A 16919-nucleotide genomic window follows, 5' to 3' on the forward strand; every position below is an offset into this window, starting at 1 on the left:
TTTTGCCATATTTCTTCAGATCTGAAATTTCCATGGACAGTCAGTTTCAATCCACCATTGAAGAGGTAAGTTCTTTCTTTCTCTATGTCAGTCTTTCCCTCTCTTTCTTTCTCTGTCTGTCTGTCTGTCTGTCTCTCTCTCTCTTTCTCTCTCTTTCTCTATGTCAGTCTTTCCTTCTCTTTCTTTCTCTCTCTCTGTCTCTTTCTCTCTCTCTCTCTCTCTCTGTCTCTCTCTCTGTCTCTCTCTCTTTCTCTCTCTTTCTCTATGTCAGTCTTTCCTTCTCTCTCTCTCTCTCTCTCTGCTGTATGTGTATATATATGGCCTGGCTCTCCATCTGTTAAGACAACAAGGATTCCAGTTGATACAGTTAACAGAACAGCCTGCTCGTGGAATTAATGTGCCAGTGGCTGAGTATTCCACAGACTCATGTACCCTTAACGCAGTTCTCAGGGAGATTCAGCATGACACAGAGTATGACAAGGCTGGCCCTTTGAAATACGGGCACAACTTATTTTTGCCAGCTGAGTGGACTGGAGAAGCGTGAAATAAAGTGTCTTGCTCAAGGACATGATACACTGCCAGGAATCGAACTTATGACCTTACGACTGTAAGCGGAACACCCTAACCACTGAGCTACATGCCTTCACTATATATATAAAGATGTGAGCTACCAATAGGTTCTTACTGTGAAGACAAGCATTTAGGCATGTTTATATCACATGCCTTGTTGTTTCCAGCCAATTGTTGGGCTCTGAGCAAACTGTTTGTTCTGTTTGAGAATCGGGATGCTGGTAGTTGAGCATCCTGATTTTCAAATAGAATAGACATTGTGCTCAGAGACTGAAGACTGTTTGAAACACGAGGCATATTGTAAAAACCTGTCCAAACATGTGTCTTCAGAGCAAGCTCATATCTTTATACACACACACACACACATATATATATATGTATGTGAATATATATATATATATATATGTATGTGTGTGTGTATATTTATATATATATATACAGAGTGTACTGGATACCTTTTTTTATGTGGCACCAGCACCGGTGAGTTTGCCAAGTACCCACAAGACAAGATCCCACCCCACTGAATGAGGTATAGAACTGAGGGGTAAGAAACAAAGATGGAAGGACTGGAGCAAGTGTCTTGCTGAAGAAATGAATGCATGGAGAGAGAATGAAAACGCTAAGGAAGAAGAAGACGAAGAAAAAGATGAAGATGATGATGATGTTGTTGTTGTTGTTGTTTCTCCAGCATCTTAGCACCATTCTCCTATCTCCCTTTCTATCATTTCAGCCTGTCAAGCCCTTCGTTGAAATCAGCTTCCAGAAATTTACGGTTCGTACTCACTGTGCAAACGGCCCGAATCCCAGTTTCAACGAGGAACTTCTCATTCCATTCAGGTATTTTCACGACCCTTTGCTAAATGTTGTTGTTGTTGTTGTTGTCGCTGTTTAGTCCCACATCAGAGCAAATCTATCGAAGGTGTTTCCAGCCGTGACCACGGTTATCTTGGACTACATTATCTAGTGTGTTGTCACTTAGTCTCAGATCAGATACGACTGGTCAGACCTGTGACACAGGTGTCCCAAGTACGACTTCTCTTATTCATACGGGAATGATTGGGTGTGGCTGTTTGGATGAATAAGTCCTGGGGTTGATTTGCTCGACTAAAGGCAGTGCTCCAGCATGGCAGCAGTCAAATGAGTGAAACAAGTAGAAGAATATATATATTTATAAATATATAATTCACGAAGGTGTCATTAATTCTATTATTATCCAATATAACAATTTTAAAAATGATAATAACAGAATCAATGACGCAGGCGATAGCAGGCTAAAAAATAGCATTAATTAGCCGAGGGATTAAAATTAATCAAAGGACATACTAGGTATGTCAACCTGCTTGAAATAATAGTCAAAACTCTTATTATAAAATCGCCGAATATATAATATCAGAAATATAACAAAATAAAGCATATAACTCTACCTCTGGTATTTGAATACTCTTTTTTCCACTTTGTTTCACATTTATGTGTTTACTCCGGTATATATATATATATACATTCTATTTTCACAGAACATCAAATCACAATTTGACACCCAAGAACTTGCAGACAGTCACCGATGTTATTCGTCTCACAATATTTGATGAAGTTCATGTTAATATCCTTCAGGTAGGCTTTTCAATTCGCATCCCCTCACTCACTTTACTCTCCTACCTTTCTTTTAATTCTGTTCTTTTTCTTCTTCTCTATTCTTCCATCATTGTTTCTTCTGTCTTTCATCTTCATTCTTTACTCCTTCTCTCGTCTTCACACTTTTCATCTGTCTCCCATTTTTTTCACTATTTACTCTGCCTCTTCATCCCTTATCTCACTTTTGTTCCACGTTTTCCTCTCTCTACAATTCCCTTGTCTCCCCATCTCTTCCGTTCCCTTACTTCCCCAGTTTTTTCTGTCCCTTTACTTTCCCAGACTCTTCTGTCCCCTTATCTCTCCAGCTTCTTCTGTCCCCTTACTTCCCCAGTTTCTTCTGTCCCCTTACTTCTCCAGACTCTTCTGTCCTCTTATTTCCTCAGTGTCTTTTGTCCCCTTACTTTCCCAGTCTCTTTTGCCCCCTTATCTCCCCAGTTTTTACTGTCCCCTTATTTCCCCAGTCTCTTCTCTCCCCTTACTTCCTCAGTCTCTTTTGTCCCCTTACTTCCCTAGTCTCTTCCATCTCTTTTTCTTCCCTGTCCCTCATCTTCTTTTCCATTTTCACCCTTCCCTTCCGTCCCCTTTTCTTTCCTGTCTCTTCTAACCTCCTTCTCTCCCATGTGTCTTCTCTCTCCTTTTCTCCCCTCTCTTTTCTCATTCGCTTCATCTCTCTCACTGTGCCTATCCCTCATCTCTCTTCCGTCCCCTTATCCCCCCTCTCTCCTCTCATTCACTTCATCTCTCTCCTCCTCCATTTTCTCTCTCCTTTTCTTCCCTGTCCCTCATCTTCTTTTCCATTTTCACCCTTCCCTTCCGTCCCCTTTTCTTTCCTGTCTCTTCTGTCCTCCTTCTCTCCCATGTGTCTCCTCTCTCCTTTTCTCCCCTCTCTTTTCTCATTCGCTTCATCTCTCTTACTGTGCCTGTCCCTCATCTCTCTCCCGTCCCCTTATCTCCCCTCTCTCCTCTCATTCACTTCATTTCTCTTACTGTGTCTGTCCATCATTTCTCTCCTCCTCCATTTTCTCTCTCCCTGTCTCTTCTGTCCTCCTTCTCTCCCATGTGTCTCCTCTCTCCTTTTCTCCCCTTTCTTTTCTCATTCGCTTCATCTCTCTTACTGTGCCTGTCCCTCATCTCTCTTCCGTGTCCCCTTATACCCCCTGTCCTTTCTCATTTTCTCCATCTCCTTACTAACAACATTCCCCCCTCTCTCTCCCTTCAGGATGATACAAAACAAGACACAGAGATTCATCAAAGAGTTGAGAAAAAATGGCTTGGCACCCTCAAGATACCTTTCTCTACCATTTACTACAACGGCAAAGTAAGTGATTCTTAATTAATATCATTAATTACTCAATTCTTTTCTTTTCTTTTTTTACTTGTTTCAGGCATTACCCTGTGGCCATGCTGGAGCACTGCCATCAAGGGTTTTCGTCAAACAAATTGACTCCAGTAATTATTTAAATTTTTTTTTAACCCTAGAACTTATTCCATTGGTTCTTTTTGCCAATCCACTAAGTCCGAGAGATGTAAACAAACACCTGTTGTCAAGTGGTGGTGGGGCACAAAGATGCACACACACACACATTCATCATCATCATCGTCATTGTTTAATGTCCGCCTTCCATGCTAACATGGGTGGGACAGTTTCACAAGAGCCAGCCAGGCAGAAGCCTCCACCAGACTTCTGTGACTGTTTTTGGCAGGATTTTCACAGCTGGATGCCCTTCCTAACACCAACCACTCAGCAGAGTGGACTTAGTGCTTTTTTTGTGGCATGAGCACAAGCAAGGTCAGTTTTGGCAAGGATTTTACAGCTGGATGCCCTTCTGAACACCAACCACTTTACAGTGTGGACTGGGTGCTTTTAAGTGGCACCTGCACTGACAGGGTCACCAAGTACCTTGCAAGACAAAAAAGAAAAACTTTTAAGAGGGGAGGAGGCACTGGAGGAGGTGATCTTGTGTTGGATGATGAAAAGGTTATAGTGAAACACATACATATATACATACACTCATACATACATACACACACACACACACACTCACACACACATACACACAATGGGCTTCATTCAGTTTTTGTCTACCACGCCCACTCACAAGGCTTTTGTCAGCCTGAGGTTATAGTAGAAGACACTTGCCCAAGGTGCCATGTGGTGAGACTCAACCTGGAACCAGGTGGTTGGGAAGCAAAACATTCTTACTACACAGAATAAATTTTTATTACTAATTTGAAATTATTGGTGTTGTTTTTCCTCTTTGTCAGCTCTGATCCAACAGATCCAACTAGAACACAAATGTGTCCTAGTCATGACCAACCAGTCTGTTTTTATTAAAAAATTTTTTTTTACTTTTTAACAACTTTTTAAAAAAGCTGGTGCTGGTGCTACATGAAAAGCACCCAGTACACTCTGTGAAATGGTTGGTGTTAGGAAGGGTACCCAGCTGTAGAAACCATGCTGAAACAGGCTATGGAACCTGGTATGGCTTCTGGCCCTGCCAGTTGCTGTCAAACTGTCCAACCCATGCCAGCATATAAAATGGACATTAAATGATGATGGTGATGATGATGATGATATGTCTATAAATAGATTTTTTTTTTCCCCAGATAAAAACTACAGCCTTTGGCTTTTCAGCAATAACCATACGTTAAGCAAATTATATAGATAACGATTTTAATGTAGTTCTTCTTCTTTTACATTATTGGAATTTTAATGATAATTGTTTATTTGTGTGTTTCATTCACCTTTTCCTCTTCCCTCTCTTTCTGGACAACCAACCACCCGACCACCACACCTGAACAGATTGAAGGAACTCTACAGATAAATACCCCACCTCTGCTTCTCGGCTATTGCCAACCAAAGAACCACCCTACAGACATGGATTCTATATTGATGCCATTAACCGATTCCTACATCACCCTGTTCATCACCTTACAGCCAACCCTTATTCCGCCAGAGCCCTTCAAGGAGAGGGTAAAGTCTTTTTTTTTATTTCCTCTCTTAACATTTCATGATTATGTCAGCATGAATGGGTAGCACACATTGACTTCCAGAGACCCTCCCAGACCAGAGAGGTCAGCACACATTGACTTCCAGAGGCCATCCCAGACCAGAGAGGTCAGCACACATTGACTTCCAGAGGCCCTCCCAGACCAGAGAGGTCAGCACACATTGACTTCCAGAGGCCATCCCAGACCAGAGAGGTCAGCACACATTGACTTCCAGAGGCCCTCCCAGACCAGAGAGGTCAGCACACATTGACTTCCAGAGGCCCTCCCAGACCAGAGAGGTCAGCACACATTGACTTCCAGAGGCCCTCCCAGACCAGAGAGGTCAGCACACATTGACTTCCAGAGGCCCTCCCAGACCAGAGAGGTCAGCACACATTGACTTCCAGAGGCCCTCCCAGACCAGAGAGGTCAGCACAACAACTTCAGGAAAATCACAGACTGTATGAGATATAATGGATTCCAGGGGGATATTGTTCTTCAAAAGAAAGACCGAAAAAAAGGGGTTAATGTGGGACCTGAGATGGGAGTTGGGGAGACATAATGTGGTTTTTGTGTTATTTTTGTTATTGTTTAGCTCCAGGTCAGACCTCTTCCAGCACACATACCATCAAATATGTTCAAGCAGTGACCATTCCGTCTTTTCCTCTATGTTCCAAAATGCCAAAGCTCAGGACCGGTTTTATCCAGAGTGGCATTAGGAAGGGCATCCAGCCATAGAGACACTATGCCACAACAGACGATTGGAGGCTGGCCTTATGTCAAAATTCGAAACCATTGCTACTACTGCTGCTGCTGCTGCTACTACTGCTACTACTACTACTACTACTACTACTACTACTACAATAAGCTGGCTGAATCATTAGCATGCTGGACAAAATGCTAGGTGGCCTTTTGCCCATCTTTATGGTCTGAGTTTAAATTCCCCGAAGGCCGACTTTGCCTGTCATCCTTTTAGGGTTGATAAAATAAGTACCGGTAGAGTACTGGGGTCAATTTAATCGACTAGCACCCCCACCCCCCATCCCGGACAAAGTTTCAGGCTTTGTTGCCTATAGCAGAAAGAACTGCTTCTACAACAATGAACCTGGCAGAATTGTTAGCATGCCGGGAAAAATGCTAAGTGGCATTTTGTATGGCTTTACATACTGGGTTCAAATGCTGCTGAGGACAACTTTTGCTTTTCATTCATTCAGGGTCAATAAAATAAGTAGCAGTTGAGCCCTGGAATTGGTGCCATCAATTTCCCTTTCTTCTCAAAATTGCTAGCATTGTGCCAAAATAAGAAAAGATTATTATTATTACTATTATTACTATTATTATTATTATTATTATTATTATTATTATTATTACTATTATTATTATTTGTAAGGCGGCAAGTTGGCCGAATCGTTAGCACTCTGGGCGAAATGCTTAGCGGTATTTTGTCTACTGTTACGTCCTGAGTTCAAATTCCGCCGAGGTTGACTTTGCCTTTCATCCTTCGGGATCAATAAATTAAGTACTAGTTACATACTGGGGTCGATCTTTTCGACCGACCCCTTCCCCCAAATTTCAGGCCTTGTGCCTTTAGTAGAAGGATTATTATTATCATTATTATTATTATTATTAAGACAGCGATCTGGCAGAACTGTTAGCATGCTGGGTGAAATGCTTAGCAGCATTTCATCTGTCTACATGTTCTGAGCTCAAATTCTGCTGAGGTTGACTTTGCCTTTCATCCTTATGGGGTCAATAAAATAAGTACCAGTTGAGTACTGGGGTCATGTAACCAACTTAGCCCTTCCCTTAAAATTTATTGACTTTTGTACCATAATTCGAAATTACTATTATTCTTCTTATTAATATTAATATTAATATTATTATTATTATTAGTTTGACAGCAACGAAGATGAGAAACTTCTGCAGTACTGTGATGTCTGGCAGCGCCAACTGGAGGCCAAATGGCCCAAGAGGGTATACAAGACCACAGTGACGGACATCCTGGGTAAAGCAGTGTTTGTCACTCGTTTCTTCAAGCCACTCCTGCCCCCAAAGGAGATAACCAATGGTAAAACTGGCATTGCTGCAGCTGTGAGTTGATCTTTCACCTCTGACCTCTCAACTTTATCCTCTCACCTCTCCTATTCTTCCTCACTCTCAGTCACTTCATCATTTTTATTTTTTCTTAGGAAGTTTCTGTAATTTGTGTGTATGTGTGTATCAGCGTGTATATATGTAATGTGAGTATGTATGAAGGGCTACTGAAAAGTTCCGGTTTTAAGGGCATCACAAAAGGCCTGGTTGAGGGCCCAGCCTTCCAAGTTCTTTTACAGGGCTTAGAAAAACTGAAGGACCACCACAATAAGTGTTTGTATCTGAAAGGGTAATTCATTGAATAAAATCATAATTAATTGATTCTCCTGTATTTACTTTTACCTAAAGGCAGGAACTTTTCAGCACCCACTTGTGTGTGTGTCTGTACATGTGGGTGTGTGTCAGTGTGTATGTATATGTCTGTTGGTGTGTATGTATGTTCATGTACGAATGTATGTGTCGTCATTGTCGTTTCCACACTTTAACACGTGCACTTTTCCATGCTTGCATGGGTTGGATAAAATTTGAGGTTATGTCAACTACAACGCATATTTCATTCTTGTATAGTTAATATATTAATCACTACTTGATGAACTGCTGTGTTATAGAACATAATGTAAACAACAGACATATACATATACACAAACCTATATATATATATATGTATGCATGTATGCTTATATATTCATTTATATATATATATATGTATTTGTATATATATATATATATATGTATGTATTTGTTTATTCATATATATATTTATTTATACATGCATACACACACACAGAGGGTGTCCATAAATTACCTTTACAGCTTTAAAAATTCAGAGAAAAATGCAAAATAAGGATGTCAGCAGAGTTTATTGGAAAACAAAGTTTTCTTCCATGTGGGCTCCATTGGTTGGTTTTAGGAAGGGCGTCCAGCCATAGAAACCCTGCCAGAATAGGCATGGGGCCCAGGCAGCTCTTCAGCTTGCCAGCTCCTGTCAAACTGTCCAACCCATTCTGCTATGGAAAACAAACATTAAATGGTGATGATATAAATATGTGATAGAGGGATGTTTAACCCTTTCGTTACCATATTTATTTTGAGATGCTCTGTGTTTCTTTCAATTACTTTAAATTTAACAAAGAATTTACTAAAATATCTTAGTTATCATTAAGCTAGTATTAGGAATATAAATTGTGACTAAGGTTTAATGGAAGATTTTAATTCAAAACTTATGAAAACAAGACATTTGTACTCAGAGCCAGAGCTGGTTTCAGCCGGGTTGGTTACAAAAAGGTTAAGGGAGTAATTTGGCTTCTATTTATAGCAAGTCAGATGACCTTGTAAAGGGTTTTCCCCATTTTTTTCTTGTCTTGTTACAAACACAGTTGTCCCCTTTGCCATAAAATACCTCTTGCCCCTATCATCTGTATCCTAACTCCTCTCTCTCTCTCTCTCTCTTATCACTTCTGTTCATGCTTCTTTCCACAGCAAGCTGTAGCCAAGTATGTGTCCCTCATCCCACATGTGCCAGAATGCAGGGCTTTACCAGAATGTTGTGATATCTGGACTACATGTGATGTAAGTATATGCAAATTCATACATATGTTTGACATGTGTGTATATGGTTGAGTAGTGTGTTAAAACATCCTCTGAATGACCCTGTGAAAGGGACATTGCGCTATCCTTTTTCTCCAAAAACTTGAAGCAGCAACTTGTGCAAGTTCTATCAACTCCTTTTGTCTCCCATATTAGAGTTACAGCGAAGTTAATAAAAGTCCAGCAGAATAAGTTGAGGATAAGTCCTATACCTATTTCTTTACTACCCACAAGGGGCTAAACACAGAGGGGACAAACAAGGACAGACAAACGGATTAAGCCGATTATATTGACCCAAGTGCGTAACTGGTACTTAATTTATCAACCCCGAAAGGATGAAAGGCAAAGTCAACTTCGCCGGAATTTGAACTCAGAACGTAACGGCAGACGAAATACGGCTATGCATTTCGCCCGGCGTGCTAACGTTTCTGCCAGCTTGCCGCCTTTAAGTCCTTCAACAGTTGTGATGGTGCATGATGGCACTGATGGTCTATTACCTCCAATTATTTTGTCCCCAGTTCTGGTACCTCACTGACCTAATCACAAGGATTCTGGTGTACAACTTGATAAAATAGGTACCACATGAACACTGGGGTTGATGTATTCGACTTACCACCTCACCTAAAATTGCTGACCTTGTGTCAAAATTTAAAACCAATAATTATTTCAATGTAAACCCCGACTGTTTTTTTTTTTTTTAGCTGAAATTCCAGCAGGATTGACTTTGCCTTTCATCATTTCAGGGTTGATAAAAAAACAGTAATTTGTTCAAGTAATCCTTTCTACTGGAGGCACGAGGCCTCAAATCTGTTGGGTGGAGACTAGTTGATTATATCAACCCCAGTGTTTCACTGGTGCTTAATTTATCGACTCTGAAAGGATGAAAGGTAAAGTTGACCTCGGCGGAATTTGAACTCGGAACGTAAAGACAGATGTAATACTGCTAAGCAGTTTGCCCAGCGTGATAACGTTTCTGTCAGCACAGTGCCTTCCCCATTCCATTATCAGTCTTACCTTTGATTATTCTAGGATGAGCGCAGGTGATTAATTAAAATACTGGTTGTGTTTCAGGGTAGATTTAAAGGATACACCCACCTTTTCCAATAAAATACATTGACTTGTATCTCTATTAAAGATTATTTACTGTTATTATTATTGTTGATTATTAATGTTATTGTTGCCATGACAGCAATTCCTACAGATGTTGGCTGGAGACAGTGACGAACACAGCATCCTGTTGACAAACTACTTCCTTGGACTTGGCAAAACAGCCTATTTTGGTTTAGGTAAGCCTGTCTACATTTCACACTGTGTCTATCTGTTTCTATATATGTCTGTCCGTGTGTCCCACAGTGTATGCATTACATTCTGTCTTTCCCTAATTCACAGAAATAATTATAGTAATAATAATAATAATAATTAATTCTTTTTATTGGCCACAAGGACCAATGTAAATCAAAACTTTAAAGGACAACACAAAACGATATACGAAGGGTTTTGCAAAATCCGAAAAGGTCCATGTAACCATTCGATAACAGAAAAAACAATGTAACAAGTAAAAACTCCCAATTTTGGGTGCAGCTCCTAGTTGATTACATACATCCCAATGCAGGTGGGGCCCAGTTAGAATTTTCTTCAGGTCAAGTAGCCCATCCAGCTCAAAAGGTCCCTGAATAAGAGTTGTTTAAGGATAATGAACAAAACACCCATGGTGATCTCATATCAATATAAACAGTGCATGACCTTGCAGGTGGGGCCCAGTTAGAATTTTGTTCAGGTTGAGTAGTCCATCCCACTCAAAAGGTCCCTGAATAAGATTTGCTTTAAGGATGTTGAACAAAACACCCATGTTTCCAGAGGTGAATTATCCAATCCCCAAAGAATTTCTCTCAACACATGGCTATGATGCTCCCTAACTACTTCTGCTCGTGATCAGAGAAGCACATATTGTCAGCCACTAAGGGACATTCTCAACTGGTTATGGTCAAGCAACTGACAAGTAAATCTGTGGTATTGAGCAGAATATTTGCTGTAACCCATCTTTTATACCAAGATAAAACAATGTACATGATAACACTTCCAATCAGTTAAGATCAGAAGCCATGAGAACCACTGCCTGGTACTGCAACATGTTTGATGCAATCACTTGGCAGGATACACCCAGCACCCTAGGGCAAGTGAAGGTTAAGAAATGTTAAGATATACTGAAAGCTTGGGGAGGAGAAGTGAGGAGGACAGTACAGAAATACATTTGTATAATACAACGGAAACATTTAAATTGATAAAGTTTTTCTAAGATGTTGGCAGCACTTGTCAGCACAATCTTTTGGATTTCTGTGAGATATGGTTCTCCTGGGATGTTGTCTAGAAGTTTCTGACATCCGTTTTTATCGTACATAGAGCACCTACAACAACAGGAACTGGTTTTGCTTTAATATGTCACATCTTCTGTATTTCACTTTCCAAGTTCATATATTTACTAAGCTTACAGAATTATTTTTATCAGTGGGGACGCTTGTTTTTGTTATTTGCGTTTATATGAACTTTATTTTTTTTAGCGTTGTTGTTGTTGTTGTTATTATTATTATTTTTATTTTTTATTTTTTTTTGTGTCTGTATGAACTTTTACAGGCAGTGGTATTCCCAATGGTGTCACGTCATGTGTATTGACGATGGAGGAAAATGGCAGCTGTTTGCTGTGGAACTACAAAGACGGTAGATTTTACTACACTCACACAAGTTACCTCCCCTTGCACAACCTCGGTTGTGTGATAAACAACAAAAATGTAAGGAAACACTCCTACTGCACCTCTTTCATCGTCTCTCTTCTATGTGTCATCGCTTTCATCATTTCACCTCTGTGTGTCATCTCTATCATCTTATCTATCCGTTGTCTCTTTCATTGTCTTACATCTGTCTTACCTGTATCATTCTCGTTCTTCATCTTACCTGTCTATTTCATGACCTCATCTATCATCACTCATCCACCTCACTCCTTATTCGTCATTCCTCCATTTCCTCTGTTATCTTTGTTCAACCATTGTCATCACTTCTCTCATCATTTCACTCCATTGTCACTTCTTTGTAGTATTGTTAGTTACGGTGGTAGCAGTGGTGGTAGTGATGGTGATGGCTATTGGTGGTAGCAGTCATGATGGTGGGGTAGTGGCCACCAGTACTACTATTGCTGCTGCTAATAATGACGATGATGATAATGATTGTTGAGGAATGAAGAATGACATCAGGTCCGGAAGCAAAGGGAAGTGGCATCACATTCAGAAGCGAGGCATTCGAATGGCCTCTTTCTTCATCAGGACATCGAGGGTAACAGACATGTGGAAGGGATTGTTTAAGAAGAGCAGTTTCCTCACCAGAGGTCGGGTTGGGTACACATGTGGGCACAACCAGTCAAGTTCTGCTGGTGCAGGTGGCATGTAAAAAGCACCCACTACACTCACGGAGTGGTTGGCGTTAGGAAGGGCATCCAGCTGTAGAAACTCTGTCAGATCAAGATTGGAGCCTGGTGCAGCCTCCTGGCTTCCCAGATCCCCGGTCGAGCCGTCCAACCCATGCTAGCATGGAGAACGGATGTTAAACGATGATGATGATGATGATGATGAAGCTGGATACACTGTTTCAATCTCATCTTGAGGTAAGAGCGTTCTTTATTTTTTTTTGCCTTCCTGCAACAACGAAGACAAGTTGTCTTAAGAGTTTCAGTGGTTCTTTCTTTTCTTCTCTCTTTCTTCATAAACTGTGATGCTGATGATGATGATGATACCATAACTGTTGCTGATGCTCTGTAGATATGGGCCAACGTCCAGGTGTATGACAACCCCACTCGCATGAGTTTCAACATTGATGACGCATCTTGCTGGAAACCGTTTTTCCATTCCAACTATCCAAACCCTGGATTGTCTTCAGTACAGGTCAGTCCTCCTTTATTTCTATCTCTGTCTGTCTGTCCGTCTCTCTCTCTCTGACAATGAGAAATGTTCATTTACTCTTTACTCTTTTTACTCTTTTACTTGTTTCAGTCATTTGACTGCGGCCATGCTGGAGCACTGCCTTTAGTCGAGCAAATCGACCCCGAGACTTATTCTCTGTATGCCCAGTACTTATTCTATTGGTCTCTTTTGCCGAACCGCTAAGTTACGGGGACATAAGCACACCAACATCGGTTTTCAAGCGATGTTGGGGGGACAAACATATACACACGCACATACATAAATATACATATACATATATATATGATGGGCTTCTTTTCAGTTTCCGTCTACCAAATCCACTCACAAGGCTTTGATAGGCCCGAGGCTATATAGTAGAAGACACTTGCTCAAGGTGCTACACAGTGGGACTGAACCCGGAACCATGTGGTTCGTAAGCAAGCTACTTACCACACAGCCACTCCTGCTAATAATTAATCTATCTATCTGTTTGTCTACATACATACCTGCCTCTCTCCCTGTATCTATCAATCAATCTATCTATCTATCTGTCTGTGTGTCAATCTATCTATGTATCTATCTATGTATCTATCTATGTATCTATCTATGTATCTATCTATCTATCTATCTATCTATCTATCTATATCTATCTATGTATCTATCTATCTATCTATGTATCTATCTATCTATCTATCTATCTATCTATGTATCTATCTATCTATCTATCTATCTATCTATCTATCTATGTATCTATCTATCTATCTATCTATCTATCATCTATCTATCTATCTATCTATCTATCTATCTATCTATGTATCTATCTATCTATCTATCTATCTATCTGTCTATCTATCTATCTATCTATCTATCTATCTATCTATGTATCTATCTATCTATCTATCTATCAATCTATCTATCTACTGTCACTTCTCTCCTTGTAGGTCGACTCTCTAGACTATACTGACACAGATGACAGCTATGTGAAGGAACTCCAAGACAAGATCGAGAAATGCCTGAAGAACAAATTTTCTGATTGGCGGAGGAAACACCTGACGAGATGGAATCGTTATTTCACAATGATCATCCGGAAGATTCTGCCCAAGTAAGGAGGTTGCAATCATTCTTCTGGTGTGTGTCCGTGTGGTGACGTTAGTGATAAGCTTTTGGTGGGGATATAGTATAGTGGTGGTGGTGGTGGCGGTGGCAAAGGTATGATGATTATTTTTTTTTTTGAGGTGGGGTTTCTTCTAGTGTTTGATTTGGTGGTGTTTGTGATGATAATTGTATTTACCGTTAAGCCAAGTGAGCTGGCAGAATCATTAGCACACCAGATGAAATGCATAGTAGCATTTTCATCCATCAATATGTTCTGAGTTCAAATTCTGCCAGAGTTGACTTTACCCTTCCGTGCTTTTGAAGTTGATAAAATAGGTACCGGTTGAGCACCGGGGTTGAATGTAATCAACTTAACTACTCCTTGCTAAGAGGATAAAAACTACACCCCTTCTACTAAGCCATGTGAAGCCAGTGTGGCAGAGTGGGCTCATCAACCCAGTATGATCTCAAGCTCAAATTCACTGCCTCCACATCAGTCATGGTTGATGAAGAGAACTTGGTTTCGTCCTGCAGTGGACTGGACATAAGCAAACCAGTCTAATTGATGAGCCTCAGGTCACCTATGTTCAAATGTGTTACAGACCAAGGGTTAAAGAACAACATGGAAAGACACATCAGATAATGTAATCGTGTAAAAGACAGGAACAGTCACTGCTGAGGGAGGAACTAATCAACTAAAGTACCAGTTTCCATTATTTGTTTAGCTCCAGCCTGACTCTAAGACTTGCGAACACAGCCCACTGCCTGGTCTGAGAATTGAAACCACAATCATATGATTACTAATACTAAACCCTAACCACTTGGTCATATACCTCCACCATCTTATTTTAGGACAATGTTATTGACTGTGTACCTTTTTTCTCTTTTTAAGGAAGTAAAAATATAATCTTAGGGAGATTTAGCTGCTAACTCTATCAGGTCTTGCTACCATGTAGAGGTCTCTCTTGTCTTCAATATCTATCAGTTAAATATGGAGGAGAGATCTAATCAGTCTGTATACCCCACCGTTGTTTAAAATATGTTCTAAATCTCCGTTATAATTTCTTTCATGTGAAGGTTGGAGGAAAATTGTACAAATATTACCATTAAGGAACACATCACAGACATTGAACATTCTTGGTCTTCTTATAAGGTAAGCTTAATGTACCTTCATTATTATTATTATTGTTCGTTGGTTGAGCCCTCATCAACTTTTTCAAGTTTCACTTGAAAAGGAAGTTGAGGGTGAAGAAGGAAGTGTTGTCTTCTAGCAAGTTTGTTGAAAGGTGGGTGAATGTTGGAAGAACGACCAGGGTGAAAGGACCAATTCTGAGCGTACACCTGTGAAGAAATAAAAGGAGAAGGGCTCTTGCCCTGTTGATCAGGCACCCGTGGCTTTTAAGGATTTATTGTTTAACTTTCATTGTTTTCTATTGTTTACATGCATTAAACCCTTTGATCATTTTGTGTTGTCTTTTATGTTGTGTCATATCAATTTATGTATATATATCTTAGCCCTTGTGGCCAATAAAAGAATGAATTATTATTATTGTTGCTGTTCCCCTTTTGGGAGTTTTATATTGTTTACATGCAGAAAACCCTTTGTATTGTTTTGTGTTGTCTTTTATGTTGTTGCATATCCTTTAATGTTGTTTTATGTAAGCCCTTGAGGCTAATAAAAGAATTAATTATTATTGTTGCCGTTATTGTTGTAGTTTGAATTCACAATGTGAAGTTGGACCAAAATGTCCCTGAGTATTTTGCTCAGCATGCTAACGATCCTGCCAGCTCGCTGCTTTAAATATCAATATTAGATAACAGAATAGATGTATGCATGTATGTGTGTGTGAACGAAATGCTTAGTGGTATATTTATTGCCTGTCACTACATTCTGAGTTCAAATCCTGCTGAGGTCGACTTTGCCTTTTAATCCTTTCGGGGTTGATAAATTAAGTACCAGTGAAACACTGGGGTCGATGTAATCGATTCGTACCCTCCCCCAAAATTTCTCCCCTGTGGCAAAATTTGAAACCCCTATTATTATTATTATTATTATTATTATTATATTATTATTATTATGAAACTGACCCTTCTATTTTTTTCTTCTCTTTTTTTCTGCAGATCTCTGGCTCCCCCATCAATATGTCCTTTACAGACATCCCGTCCGTCGTCCAATCAATCTACGAAATGGGAATACACAGCTACGACACCAGCAACGTGGAGTTTGCCCTCGCTGTCTACATCCACCCTTACCCTAATAACATTCTCTCTGTCTGGGTATACATTGCCGCCTTGGTGAAAATGCGATAAAAACCAAACCATAATTGGGTGGAACAGGTTAGTAAGGGTTAAGGTAAGGGGTCTTAGTAGTAGTAGTAGTGGTAATGGTTTAAAGAGAGATGTTTGAGAGGCTGTTGGTGGTAAGGGATAGACAAGCGTTGGGTAACTACGCTTCACAGGGTTTCCCTTTTCTGTAGTCTGGCTGTAGATGATATCTTGATAGGGTGGTAGCTCTTGACAGCTAAGTAGACTGGGACCAGTAAAATAACATAGATGCATTCAGAACATTATTCATTTCTATTTCTTTATTGCCCACAAGGGGCTAAACACAGAGAGGACAAACAAGGACAGACAAATGGATTAAGTCGATTATATTGACCCCAGTGCATAACTGGTACTTATTTAATTGACCCTGAAAGGAAGAAAGGCAAAGTCGACTTTGGCGGAATTTGAACTCAGAACATAACGGTGTATTATAATCTTTTACCTGCCTTAGACTTTGGAAAGCAGCCATGCTGGGGCACCACCTTGAAAGGTTTAACTGAACAAATTGACCTCAGTACTTATGTTTTTTTAAGTCTGGCAATAACTCTATCAGTCACTTTTGCCAAACCACTAAGTTATGGGGATGTAAACAAAACAACTCTGATTGTCAAGTGGTAATGGTGGACAAACACACACACACACACATATCGATCGTGGCCGTTTGCCAGACTCATCTGG

At 40.1% G+C, this 16919-nt stretch overlaps 1 protein-coding gene across 2 annotated transcripts in view; it reads left to right on the forward strand.

Annotated features, from left to right (window-relative positions):
• LOC115223019 (coiled-coil and C2 domain-containing protein 2A-like) overlaps positions 1 to 16818 on the forward strand; it is a 49448-nt gene extending 32630 nt beyond the window's left edge. For both annotated transcript variants that reach the window (XM_036511979.1, XM_029793446.2), the window contains exons 32-44: positions 20 to 65; positions 1301 to 1407; positions 2085 to 2181; positions 3422 to 3520; positions 5006 to 5176; positions 7087 to 7284; positions 8767 to 8856; positions 10064 to 10160; positions 11506 to 11660; positions 12681 to 12803; positions 13763 to 13923; positions 14994 to 15069; positions 16038 to 16818. In XM_036511979.1, coding sequence (XP_036367872.1) covers positions 20 to 65; positions 1301 to 1407; positions 2085 to 2181; positions 3422 to 3520; positions 5006 to 5176; positions 7087 to 7284; positions 8767 to 8856; positions 10064 to 10160; positions 11506 to 11660; positions 12681 to 12803; positions 13763 to 13923; positions 14994 to 15069; positions 16038 to 16226 — 1609 coding nt within the window. In that variant the 3' untranslated portion in view covers positions 16227 to 16818. The remainder of the gene's footprint in view (positions 1 to 19; positions 66 to 1300; positions 1408 to 2084; positions 2182 to 3421; positions 3521 to 5005; positions 5177 to 7086; positions 7285 to 8766; positions 8857 to 10063; positions 10161 to 11505; positions 11661 to 12680; positions 12804 to 13762; positions 13924 to 14993; positions 15070 to 16037) is intronic.
• The last annotated feature ends 101 nt before the right edge of the window (positions 16819 to 16919 follow it).

This window comes from Octopus sinensis, linkage group LG21 (genome assembly GCF_006345805.1).
Source record: "Octopus sinensis linkage group LG21, ASM634580v1, whole genome shotgun sequence".
Taxonomy (NCBI): Eukaryota; Metazoa; Mollusca; class Cephalopoda; order Octopoda; family Octopodidae; genus Octopus; species Octopus sinensis.